This window comes from Lampetra planeri, chromosome 8 (assembly GCF_965212315.1).
Source record: "Lampetra planeri chromosome 8, kcLamPlan1.2.h2, whole genome shotgun sequence".
NCBI lineage: Eukaryota > Metazoa > Chordata > Hyperoartia > Petromyzontiformes > Petromyzontidae > Lampetra > Lampetra planeri.
In genome coordinates, this window is record NC_136114.1 from 9,582,130 (window position 1) to 9,595,444 (window position 13,315).

At 41.8% G+C, this 13,315-nt stretch overlaps 1 protein-coding gene across 3 annotated transcripts; it reads right to left on the reverse strand.

Annotated features, from left to right (window-relative positions):
• Positions 1-1,704: 1,704 nt before the first annotated feature.
• LOC144720303 (transcription factor E2F8-like) lies at positions 1,705-12,458 on the reverse strand. Of its 3 annotated transcripts, none has more exons than XM_078596950.1 (14): positions 12,162-12,458; positions 10,856-10,923; positions 9,946-10,263; positions 9,574-9,730; positions 8,689-8,985; positions 8,120-8,275; positions 7,722-7,859; positions 7,277-7,510; positions 6,689-6,767; positions 6,321-6,432; positions 5,827-6,033; positions 4,582-4,714; positions 3,774-3,982; positions 1,705-3,295 (listed from the first exon to the last, which is right to left on the reverse strand). In XM_078596950.1, exons 2-14 carry the CDS (start codon positions 10,919-10,921, stop codon positions 3,104-3,106), a joined length of 2,298 nt encoding a protein of 765 aa, XP_078453076.1. In that variant the 5' UTR covers positions 10,922-10,923; positions 12,162-12,458; the 3' UTR covers positions 1,705-3,103. The 3 variants fall into 3 exon arrangements, with proteins under 3 accessions (XP_078453076.1, XP_078453074.1, XP_078453075.1); XM_078596948.1 differs by having other exon boundaries at positions 10,856-10,930; positions 12,162-12,418; XM_078596949.1 differs by having other exon boundaries at positions 10,856-10,949; positions 12,162-12,249.
• Between the last annotated feature and the right edge of the window lie 857 nt (positions 12,459-13,315).

Genomic DNA, 13,315 nt, shown 5'->3' on the forward strand with positions numbered 1-13,315 from the left:
AATGTATAGCAGCCAAATACTCTTAAGCGTGTTTCTCAATGTGGAGGGGAAAAACCGGAGGAGCAGAGAAAAATCAACACTACCACGGGGAGAACATGCAAAAACCAAATATGCAGCAAGTGTCAGGGTCAGGGTCAAACCCACGACCTCCTGCATACCAGGCGAGGGAGCTTGGTATATCGTTGAAAGTATGTTCAAGATTCGTATATGCCAGACAAACTGTAGCATACTCTTTGGTTCTTTCGGTAAAGTCACGTAGGTATAAAATAAAAATAAATCACGACGTTTCGGGCGCAACACAAGCGTCCATCATAAGGTGGGAAAGCATGGTCTGCTGCTGAGGCAGACTGTTTTAAAAGGTTTGAAAGTGGTGTAGCCCAAGGGTCATAAAGAAGTGGCCGGGGCTAGTGATGTTAATGTGAGAAATTAGCATGTAACTGTAAGATAGGAGAGTGGCCTTCGAGACGAGGGAGTGCAACCCAACGGGTGCAATCCAAAGGACATGGGAGTGCAATCCAAAGGCATGAGAATGCAATGCAAAGGACATGTAAGTATGAGAGATCTAAGAGAGGCATAGAGAGACAGAGTCGGAAATAACAGCTGACATAGGCAGCTAGGATGGAAACATCAGTCAGTTAAGACTTTACCTGGTTAATAACGTCCTTACAATGATTGCTCAGTTTGTACCCATCCTCTCGGTTGAAGTTGTCTCAATATTTGGATGGCTTCATGAACAAATCTATGAAGGTAGCCGGTAAGTTTGCAGAGTACCTTCGTTTTGGAAAAATCTATTTCGTGAGCCCACAGCGTGAAAACAATGATCGGCAACGGCCGATATATTGGTCCTACCGTGTTTCAGATCTGCCTTGTGTTCACGAACGCGGTCCGAGACATGTCGTTTCACCAATGTAACTGCTGCCGCAACCACAACTCAGTTTGTAGACACTAGGGGATTGCATGTCAGGAATCACATCCTTTACAGATGGGATCAAATCACGGATTTTATGTAGTGTTGAAACGAACCTGGATCTTGTGTTTGTTTAAGATTTGAGAAATATTTTTGGTAACCCCTATGTACGGTAAAGTGATGGTTTTGGTTGGATCCTCAGAAGGTTGTCTCCGCATGGCTGGGTACAGCTTTGCGGATTGTACGGTCCGAGTATCCGTTCATTCTGAGGGCTTGGTGTACGTGCTCCAACTCACTGGTTAGGTGGTGGTCGGAGATGCACACACATGAACATTATGCTAATCTCTCACATTAACATAGCCACTTCCATGCCATTATCGAGGCCGCTCCTAGCTTACTTTTACATGCTAATCTCACATTAACATCACTAACCTCGGGCACTTCTTTATAACCCTTGGGCTACATCCATTTCAAACCTTTTAAAAGTCTGCCTCGGCAGCAGATCATGCTTTCCCACCTGATGACGGACGCTTGTGTTGCGCCCGAAACATCGTAATTAATTTTATACCTACGTGACTTTACCGAAAGAACCAAAGAGTATGGATTCCTGCAGTCACGAAAGCTTCAAATCAAAACTGTAGCATACCTGAACTAGTGAAAGTCTGAAAATGTATAATGTGCAACTGTAAATAAAAATAATTTAACTGTGAAAAGACACACATTAAAAGCCAATCCCATCCTCCACCAGCAGTAGCTCTGCAGTTTCAGCTTTTCACCCAAAAGAAACCAAACCGCCATTACGTTCTTCACATTTATTAAAATATAATTCCACTGGGGTGCAGGGGTAGCTTTGAATGTTATACACATGATGAACACTAATGTTTGATATACAGTACTGGATTTTCAATCCTTACATATCCAAAAGCACCACTGCATTAGGCCTATCCAAGTATATTATAACTCATTATTTCACATTAAAATTACAATTTGAACTGTACATAAGCAACATATAAACCTGTTAACAGGAAAAATGTATTGCTTTATAATATTAACAGGAAATCCTGTTAATATTCTAAAGCAATACATTTGTTTTTAAAGTAATGATACTTTAACTAAAATTTCGTTTTAATAACTTAATAAAACTGACATTACTTAAAAGTAACCTATTATCACCATTTATTCATTCCCACTAAAAACAGGGCATTAAAGTTGATTCATCACAGCCAAGATGTTTGGCATTTGCTTTTCAAGTAATTACAGTATATGGCTCTGTACAAGTCTATCTAAATGAGTTCTAATGTACAGCATACAATTTAGTGCATTGCATAGATCAAGTACAGTATCCTGTATTTTTTTTAAAAACAAGCTTCACAAGGTTAAATATGTAATCGATGTGAATAAAGATAAAAAAATTGGTATACAATTAATAAACATGCAAGTGTATGCTGCAAGAATTTTTTTTTACACCAAGTTAAATTCTTACAATTGCTTTGTACAATATAAACATCGTAATTCGATTTTTCAAATGGTCCAAAGGGAATATAAAAAATTACTACAGCAGAGCCAACGTTTATAAGCAGACACCAAATCCCAAGGCTCCAACAAGCAACCACAACACAAGCAAACTCATATGCAACAATAAGAAGATTCAACGGTTCAAGCTAAACTCAGTTTACAATTTTTGGAAGTGTTGTTTTTGCATTGTTGAAGATTCTAAGGTTAACAGTTATTTTGATTAGCAAACACATTAATGCTGACCTTTTTACATACATTACATCAAAGCTTGATTAGTGCCGTGAGTAAACATTTCTGCAGCTGTCATTCTTAGTTTGGTTTAAATATGCATAGTGGTCCTTAGTCTGCGGTTCAATTGTAATGAATAATGCAAAATCTGCCAAAAATTGCAATGTTTAATCAAAAAGAATACCTCTTGTCCCACATATGCACAAGTTGTCCATTACCCACGAAATGTAATATACTCAAAGCATAACTATTTCGTATTGTATATATTTATATTAGTTCATGACACAATCAAAGTTACCACCAAAAATCGCAACACTACCCCACACCAATTTTATCTCCAACAATAAATGGCATACAATTAAGGATTCTCGTATTATACGCCATTCGTCTTTCGTACACGTATATAACCTTAGCACCAATGTAAAAAGCTGCCTTGAGACTCGCTATCGTCCATCAACTGTCATCGAGGTTAAGACGTCGCTGAGGGATGAGCGAGGGCTCCCCACGGGAAGACAGGGAGCCACCCGGTCCCGCTCGCACTGGGACCGCAGGTGCGAGGCCCAGACGCAGCTCCCCAGGGGTCCGGAACAGGTGATCCACCAACATATTCGGGATGTGGGTGCTCTTTGGCGTGCCGGCCTGGGGCTGTACGAAAACAAAACAAAAAGTTTTCAGAGGAATCAAAAACCCAAGAAAGTGAAGGTGACCCTGACAAGACCATGGGCTTAGAGACACTGCTGAATAATCAAAATATGATACATATTTAATCCATTCGACAATTCATATGTATTTGAACAGATTGGATTGTAGTTGGAGCAAAATATACAGCCTGCTAGATGAAGCCACTCTCCAAGCAGTGTCAGTTATTGGGGTTGTTTCACCATATTTCACATTGGTCAGTTTGGGGATTGTGAAGGTGGAGTTGGGGGCCTAGAACTCGATCATCCAATCACTTGACACTGTTATAAGTCATGGTCGGGAACTGAACTCGGGTCACTGGTTTCACAGAGCAGTGAACCTACTGCTGTTTCTTATTTGCATTTCTTAATTAAAACCTTCAAATATACACGAGGAACCATCAAATAAGAAATTAAGGATTTGAGAATTGTCTAAGCAGGCTTACCGAGTGCATGATAACGGTAAAGGGCTGGCCTTGGTGTGCCTGCAGCGCTGGTGACAGCGGCTTGGGCATCTCCTCATAATTTGACTGAGGTGACAACGGCGCCTTGATGAGTGCCAAGGGAGAACATGCAGACGGGGACAGCTGTACGCCTTGCTGCATTCGTATCCCAGTGAGTGTTGGCAAGCAGAACGCCAGCATAGGATGAGAACCTGTGCAATTATTAAACAATGAAATGACACACATTAAAATGTAAGTTAATTATTTATAAACATTGGCAGATTACGTAGCCTGAAAATGTATAAAAGAACCCCATTATAATGTTCAATTAATCACAATGTTTTGAGGGTTCAAGTTTATATTCTAACCACGTGAGAACGACACACAGGAAATTCAAAATTTTTAAGTGACCTGGAGGTCACCAAAATGACAAAATCTAAACAAATTAAATCAAGTACAGAAATGAAGCAAATACAAATGGCAACAAAAACAGGTCACGTGAGAAATAAAAAAAACATAAATCAATGTTATATCATAAATTCCCTGCAGCGCAAGTTAACTTGGGCAGAATGTTTAGACTGATTAATAGTATAATTACAAATAAAGTTATGGACACGTTAAACAGATATAGTATAGGGTGACTACTGTACTAATACGTAAGCAAGGATGCATGTACAAAGCATGTGCTTTGTACCTTGCAAAATTGAGATCTTAGGATACAGATTTATCAGCAGGTGAAAAGCCAACAATGATTAATACATTTTTGGTCTGCAGCAAGAGTTGTAAGAAATTCCACATCATGGTCAAGTACCTGCAGGTGGAGAAATGTAATAGTACTGGTTGGGTATGGCCTTAAGTCCATTAGCTTTGCCCTGGCCAGATTCCTGAGGGCTGGTCACCGAGGTGAAGGGTATGGAGTTCATGTATCCCACAGGCTGGAATCCCTGGACACACAATAGAACAACATTTTTAACACGAGTATTTGCTCGCATTTTGACAATCTGAGCCACAAAAATATTATGCAAATATTTTACATGAACAGTATTTACCAAGCACGTTTTTCCTTTTCCATGTGCTGTAAATAATGTATGATTCCAAACTAAATTATTCAACTGGATATGCAGTGATTCGTGAGCCATTTCATCTACAATACAAACCAAACTTGTTTTAAGCAAACACACATCGGACATGGTGGCACATACCTAATTCAGCACTTTGGAAGCGAGGGTTGCATTTTACAACTTTGCTAAACTTCCAACCCCACCTAACTGGGAGTTAGCCAGAAGATGGCAGTATACTAAGTGGATTTAACTCGTCTTTTTGGAGATTTCAGTATTAGCCTCTTGTGTAGATTCTCAGGGAACTCGTGTCCTTCCAAAAGCCAAATCTCAGGTCAAACATCTCCTAAAAAAGTATCAAGACTTATTCCGGACTATCTTGGATATAAAAAAATTCATATTATTATGACATTATCACAAATCATTTTTTAAGATGTAAAAACAAGTGTGAAAACGTTACACTTAAACATCGCCCATCCCGGGTTTTTTCCCATCGCGGATTTGACTATTCACGTAATTGTATTGAGGTATAGTTTTCCACTCTCACCCCTGTGACTTGACCATTTGCAGTTGACCACGGGATTCCTGTATGCATCGTAAAGAAGTACAGTATTGTACTCTAATTGCTGTCGCAGAATGCACACGCCACCACCATCATAGTAGATACAATTATTTATAGTTTGTTTAAATTGCATATTTACTGTATGCGTTTGTTTTGTCATTCTATACATTTACAGTACAAGTTATATTTAACGCTGTAGAAAATATTAATATTTAACATACAAAAATACTTTCCGTTTTCATGTTTGGGTTAACGTAGTGTAACGTAAAACGAGGGGGTGTCGTATTACGATCTGCGAACCAAACAGTTTTCCCATATGCTTTTAAGTTTGCGGATCGCGGATTTGCAGACTGCGGCTATTTTAAAGAACAGAACCCCCACGGATGGGCAAGTCTTTGGTGTGCCATCAATGTAGTAGGGAGTTAAGGAACCTCACATTTATGAAGACCATGTTGTTTTCACATGCAGCCGGTATTTTTGCTGTACTTGGTGCTTGTGGATTAAGGGATGGCTGCTTGACTTTTTGTTGGGAAGTGACCTTTGCCTCCAAACCACATGTCGACTTCTCATGATATTCACATGGAGGAGAGGAGCCATTTTTCTCGGTCACACGTCCAATTACGGAGTTTGTACTGCTCACCACCTGCAAAAGAAAAAGGCCAATTCTTATAAGTTTTATTCTTAAATAACACAATGAATAATTTACCTGTGAAACTGTGAAATAAGCATTGCAATTAAAATAAATTTTATTTTAATTGCAATTTTCACTTTAAACGTATCAGTCCGTACAAGTCGTACACAAACTACAAGATACAAAGTAATAGCTCTAAAATATGCGTATGTGAAGGAACATATACTGTATTGCGAAGACAAAGAAAACAAAGTATCCTTGTCCATAACAAAAAAAATGGAAATGATGCGTGTACACACCTGGGCTTGAGATACAGATGCAGCGTGCCGCACTTTGCCTGTCGGTGCCTGGGCCTCTGTCAGCGGCTTTGCGTGCTGCCTCAAGTTCTGGCTTGCCACTCCCTCGCTGGGCCTGCACGCGTCAGCACCGCCAGACAAGCGTTTACGCTTGTGCATTTATAGGAAAAAGCGCAGCTTAATGCGGTAAGGAATTTAGGAATCTGAAGGCGAAGTTTGAGCGCTGCTAATAAGCCAGTGCTCACGCAACTGGAAAATGTTTTTGTTTGTTGTCGGTATCTATTAAATAAAAAAAATAAAACTAGTCAGTAAATCTATACCTTACTAATTTTTTTCAACGTACCACTTGATAAAACTGTCATTATACTTACTGTGCTTCCAGGTGTAACTTGCAAATAGTTGCCAGCTGGTCCATTCTGCTTAGATCGTTTAGCCCAAGACAGCAGGCATCTGCAAGCACATTAAGCAAACACATTAAATACTATACGGAGCAACAACCATGTCAACAGTACTTTATAACCACGATGACATCCGATCGAAGTTAAGTTTCAACCATTCTTTTTATACATGCGTGAACAAACATAACTATTATCTTCATTTTGCAACACCTGCCCAAAATCCTGTTGATGGGGTCTACGTATCACCACAGCAGGATTACATGTGGTGGCACACTTGTAATTGAATCCTTTGGAGGAAAGGGTTAGTGGATCACACAATTTGTGACATTCACAAACCGTCTGGGCTGCGATGTGGCCAGATGGCAATTGGATTGAATCCATCTGTGAGGGTTTTCTCCAGGTATCCTAGGTTTTTCCCATATGCCAAATGTTCATCATTGAAATTAGCACCCCATTGCAGAACCCTCATAAACAAAAAGTTGTACGGCTCATTGAGGACTTCCTTATTATAAAAATAGAATTATTCACATCTTAGCCTCTTATCTGTTAGCTCTCACTCACCGGAATGACGTTTGATGGGGCTGCATGGCGCCGAGCTGATCTTCCTGTGTTCAGCCTCGATGCCGCTACTGCTGGTTTGAAAAGAGGAGTGGCGCACAAACCCATCACGTGGGACACGACGGGCCATCTTGGGGCTGGACACCTTCACACTCAATACCTCCCCTGCTGCTACTGCTGCTTCACGCACAGTCGCAGTCACAAGTTGTACTGGCACGGCATTGACGACAGCAAATTCTGATGAAAGAGCACAAAATATGCAATTGAGAATTTTTTAAAAGTTAAACACCTCCGACAATATGCAAGTGACCGTTTAATGGCATACAAACATACAAACAGTGACTGTTATAAATTAAAACAATATCCTCCATTGTTCTGAAGTTCCTTGCACTGTCATCTTTCACACGGATCAGTAAGAGCCAGTGCCAACTGGGTTATGGGTACTCACCGTTGACCTCGGGCAGGTTTTCAGGGCCAACCCACTGGAAGGCAGGCTTGCGCCCTCGATCCTCCATCACCTGCACCTTCTTGATGAGGCTCAGACTCGTCAGCACGTTCGCAATGTCGTATAGCCGTCGGATTTTAGCTGAACATAAAAATTCAAAAACACAATTTAAGTACCTGCTACCACCACACTTCATTACGAGAAACATCACTTGACAAGTATATTACAATTTGAACTAGATGTGGTATGTCTGTAAAATGTTTATCTAAAATGAGCACTTGATATTCATGGCTAAATCAAGTTGTTCATTCATGTGGAACCTGGTAACTACAAACCCACATTACCTCCTTAGTGGAAGTTACATTGTTACAAGATAAAAATATACATTAAAATATACTTACTCTTAAGCTTGCAGTTGTCTCGAACATCAAACTGGCTTCCTCCCTGCAAGACCTTGGCAGCCATTTCCAGTGATACCACATTGTTCCTCACCACCAGGAATAGCATCACAAACTTCTTGCTCATTTCTTTCAGAGACTTGTCCTTCCGACCACCACCTAATATCACAAAGTGCAGTTTCCAAAGTAATCAAATCAATTGGGTTCTTGTTTATTGATTTTAAAAATGTCAAGTTAAGTGTTCTAAGAGTCACCAATGCTGACCCCCTTAAGAAATGAATAATCAAAGAGAAAAAGTGCTGCGAAAAAACCCACCAAATATTTAACCACATGCAACTAAGAAATATTAAAACATGGTTGTTATTATTGCATCCCTTATTCAAACAGGAGATTAAATCAACCCATTGAGACACATGGAACATGCCTCTTTTGCAAGGATGACCTTGGTGAATTAAACATTTAAATGTAATCACAGTACAATGTGAAATTAAATGTTGGCATATCCATAAAAACATGCTGTAAGTTTGTTGTAACATGGGATGTGACTAAAAACAGCAAAACATGCTCCGTACTCGGCTTGGGACGCTTATCCTGCTGCAGCGAGCTGAACTCAGCCTTGGGTGGACGTTTTAGCTCCATCTGACTGTGCGCGTTGGAGTCAACGAGCGTACAGGTTTCCGCGTATCGGTCTTGGAAGCGATTGGCGAGGGCGGCGAAGCCCTGCTGCTGGGCAGCTTGGCGCAGCAAGGCGAGTGTGCTTGGCAGTTTGTGCCGCCCATTCCACGAGTAGCGGTTTTTGGCAGCACGACTAACTAGATCCAAGCTCTCCAGGACATTCACAATATCGTATATCCGCCGTCGCTCGACACCTGTCAAACATTGAGGTTTATAAAATAAGAGTTAATAACAGTCGTCGACAAAACTTCTACTGGCATTCCTTAAATATTACGCTTATTAGCAGCATGTACATTAACATGTTACCTACATTCACGTACATTTTTTTTTTAGGAAAAGAATATTAATTAAAACACAAATTAGGGTATTGAAATGTTATCATTGCTATAATACAAAAAGTTTATTTTTTATATACATTTAGAAAAAAACGAACAAATTTTTCAATATTTATAGAACCAATCACAAAATGTGTATATTTTAAACAAATTAAATATGCCAACTAGGACTGTACAGCAATGTTCTTCATTTCAAGGCACGCGGGCCCACTGGTGGCCTTGACTGTGGGCCCCTGACGTGCGGCCGCCAAAAATACACAAACGTGAAAAAACACACCACCTTGCAGGCGGTATGGCAGCCCTCACACTTATGCCTCATATTTACTCGATCCGACCCAAAAGAACACTATTATGGATGATATTGGTCGCGAAAGACGTGTTAAGCCGATGCCTTATCGGCAAAAGTGCCCCCCCCTGAAATAACACTGCTGTACAAGTTCCACTCACTGAGCTCAGCAGCAACTTCATCCAGGGAAATGGTGTAGCGAGAGGTAGATTCTGGGTAGTTTGGATAGCGAGCCAGGAACTTGAGGCAAAGCAGACCCAGGCTTTTTTCTTTTCGGCTGCCAGTTGAGCGCTCAAATTCCTCTCCAAAAAATGTATCCTTAAACCCACACCGGAGAGAGAAAAACCTTCACCACAAAATGTATGCAAGATGTGTGCTGCATTAACAATGTCAGCTCAGACCACAAATAGGTTATTTTCTTTAAGAAAAGCACCAACCCACATCTAATCAATATGATTCTATACTCACTATAATTGTCATTTAGAATAGCTGCAAACAAACCACAATAATGTAAGTATAAACATGGTGCAAACCTGCGAGCTCTCGTCATCCAACTCGTTATCAAGACGCCGAAAGAGAACCTTCTTTCGGTTTTCCAGGTTCCTGATTTCTGGACTGGCCGCACTGATGAGCATCTTTAAATTTGCTGTGGGGGTCAAGGGGTCGGTGCCAGCCTTGGTGGACCACGGGGAAGTACTCCTCCTCCGCTTGGGCGTGACCCAAGGCTCATCTTCGCCGCATGGCGGCTTGGTCGGCGTTCTGTCCCCTTGACAGTTGACGATCTGCAGCGCCAACTCATGCTTGTTTGGAGTCTTTGGGATTTTCCTTATCACGTCGCTTGGCCAGTTTTCCTGGAAAGAATATCGCATTTTCAGCACACTTAGACGTATTGTAGGCGTAAACTTGTGCACAACAATTGGCAACAACAGCCTGCACTGTTTGTATGTTTACAAGTACGAACCATGAATAAACATTCAGAGATTAATTTAGATGTAACACGCAAAGGTTTGTATTGCATGTGTGCAGGCCACCAGCTCAAAAGAACTGAATGTAGCTATTGTATAGACCACTAACTGAAGTAATTGAGAAAATGTGGTCATACCAACAAAATGGCCCCACATTCAGTGCTTTTGAGAACCGAATGTGTTAGTCAATCTATTTCTTTCCAGCTTGAATGTCTGTTGTGATGTATTTTCTCATCACTTACATATATTCATTATAGATTCATTACCCCATTCCAATATATATTAATCAAACATCAAAATAGTTAGTGCAGACAGTGGAATCCTCTGTAGAGTAAATAATTGTCAGTGGTGATTACTCTAAACTGTACAGTATGTAGAACGTACTGCATGGAGTGGTCTGTATTGTGTAGTTAAGTACAAGGTACATAATGTACTGTGTGGATTGTACAGAACAGACTGTGGAGTACGGTGGACCAACCTTCTGTTCTTTGGACCATAGTAGGGTCACCTGGCTCCCAGTATTCTCACTCTCCCCAGAGCTCATTCCTGCACACTTATCAACAACACGCACACTTTATAAATACAAACGTAAACAAAATATTAAAACAATTATAAAAACAACTTCCAGTACGGAATTTATCTCACCTTGATGAATCCGCTTCCTCTATGGGCCCAGGTTAATGCTTAGCAATAAGTTAGCCGCGTTAATTTGCCAAAAGTATACATTCATTGGAAATAAAACCTCGCACAGCCGATAGACGTTTGTGTTAATTGCTGTTGAGTATTAACAATAGTGCAGCCTGCGTTGAGAGTAATGTTATAATCGTTAAGAGGAACTCGGGGTAAGAGATAGCGCCAAATTTGTATTCAAATTCGAAAAAAGCGCCTTTAAAAACACCGTTCCCGCGTTTAAAATTAATCGTCGTGAATTACGAAACACGGGTTGAAGGCAACGCTGTTAAAATACTCGGTGACGACTTCGAAACGTCGTCGATTATTAAAGTTTTAAGAGAGAAACCCCCCCTCGAATTTGCATAAAGAGAAATAAGAGCGGGAAGAGGGGGAGTGGACGTGTCACTCCTCCTGCTGCTTCCTCTCCCATTGGAACGCTAATGTAGCCCGCGGTTATTGTAATGTAAATACATCGTTAACACAACTAGTGTGTGCGATTCACACACACAAGTAAATACACAAAGCACCACGTATTATAGTATTATAACGTTATAGTGTCAATCATAACAACGCCGTGGCTACGAACGCGGAGTGTTTGTAGGCGAGCGATGTACCCAAGTCGTCAAGGGTATTAGTAGAAGCTCTTTGGGTCTTTCGGTAAAGTCACGTAGGTAGACAACTAATCGATCACGACGTGCTAGCTACGTGACTTTATCGAAAGACCCAATGAGTATTGATTACTGCAGTCCACGGAAGCTTCAGATGAAGTATTAGAAGCTGGTAAAGAGTAGCGAGTCGAGGCAATCGCAACCTGCCCAACTTTTGGTTAACTACATTATAGCGGCTACTTGTTTACCACATAAGAGGAACTTAAGTAACCACATATGTGGCGATGAGTGGCCAACATCGACGCCCGGCCGTCTTTGTCTCCCCAAGGCTGATGTTTACACACCGCGCCAGGCTACTCACTTAAGGTTGAGTCCAGAAAGAGTTCAAGATAATCGTCCACTGTTGTTGTGGATCGTTCAGCGGGTAGCGAACTCGTGTGGCCGGGTTCTTAGCGGCAAAAAACTTTCGATAAATCGAAGAAGAAGAAAAAAAACTTCACGAACCTGGTTTTAAAGAAGGCGGCGGCGGCCGCGCACCCCACCCCGCCCGGGCGCTCTACGATGTCCGTGTAAGATCTTCTTCACGCGTTCCTCGTCACCACCACCACCACCACGAGTGAAGAGTTGTGAAGAGAACGAACGAGAGGAAACAGAGCGAAAGAGCGAGCGAATAAGTGGTACTACGAGTGGTTTCTGTACCGCTCGCTCGCTCACTCGCTCGCTCCTCTCTCGCCGTCGGTTTTTTTTGGTTTTTCCCGCGCAGCCCTCGCGCCAAACTCGCCTCTCGAAATACGAAAAAAAACACGGCCCCGCCCCCCCCCCACCAGGAAACGCACCAATCACAGGGCGAGGCCTGCAACCGCGTGACCACTATTGCGCGTTACCATTGGTTGGCGCGCGAGGTGGGGGAGGAGTGAAGGGCGGGGGGATGGGGGGGAGGGAGGGCGGGGAGAGGGAGGGGTGAAAGCCCCCGCACCAACCAATAGGAGGGCGCGCGAGGGCCGATCCGGTGGGGGGGAGGGTGTGAGAATGACGTCAATAACAGGCGGGAGTGATGGGGGGGGGGTGATGGGGAAAAGGGGCGGAGCCAAATAGGAGGGCGGTGACGTCGGGCGATGACTCACACGTGGAACCAGTGGGAGGTTTCGCCTCCAAACTCAGTGCCTTTGCCCAGGTGGGAGCCCATACCCAATGCATGACTGGTACAGGGTGGTCCAGATGTATTGTGACCCATACCCCCCTCCAACCCATTTCATTATCTAATACCAAGGCCGTAGCCATGGAGTAAACATTGGGAGGGGATCAAATCTTCCAGGAGGTCTGGGGTCCCCCCCCAGAAAAAAATATCTAAATTTGAAAACTAATTTCCTGCCTAAAATATAAAAAAAATTCACTAACACATGGGATGGACTTTTTTAAATTAGTTTTTTACAATAATGTCTAATAGTGTATTGTATTACATTGCTGTTTTTTCTTTTTTACCTTTTCTTGTTTCATTGCATGTAATGGCAAAGATTAGGGATTCATAAAGTACAACCATAACCACAATCATATGAACAGAAATCTATGCATTGTTATATGAAGACAAGTCCAGATATTGTGGCCAAGGTTTAGCGAATTGTTATTTTTATTCACATAGCATCGCAATTATTATTTTG

Bases quoted from the DNA above. Each gene is read 5' to 3' on its own strand.
- LOC144720303 (XM_078596950.1), bottom strand. From the start codon at position 10,921: ATGAGCTCTGGGGAGAGTGAGAATACTGGGAGCCAGGTGACCCTACTA. The intron at 8,986-9,573 runs GTGAGTGGAACT...AATGTTTGACAG, and splicing joins TGAAGTTGCTGCTGAGCTCA to GTGTCGAGCGACGGCGGATA. The intron at 8,276-8,688 runs GTACGGAGCATG...TTGTGATATTAG, and splicing joins GGATAAGCGTCCCAAGCCGA to GTGGTGGTCGGAAGGACAAG.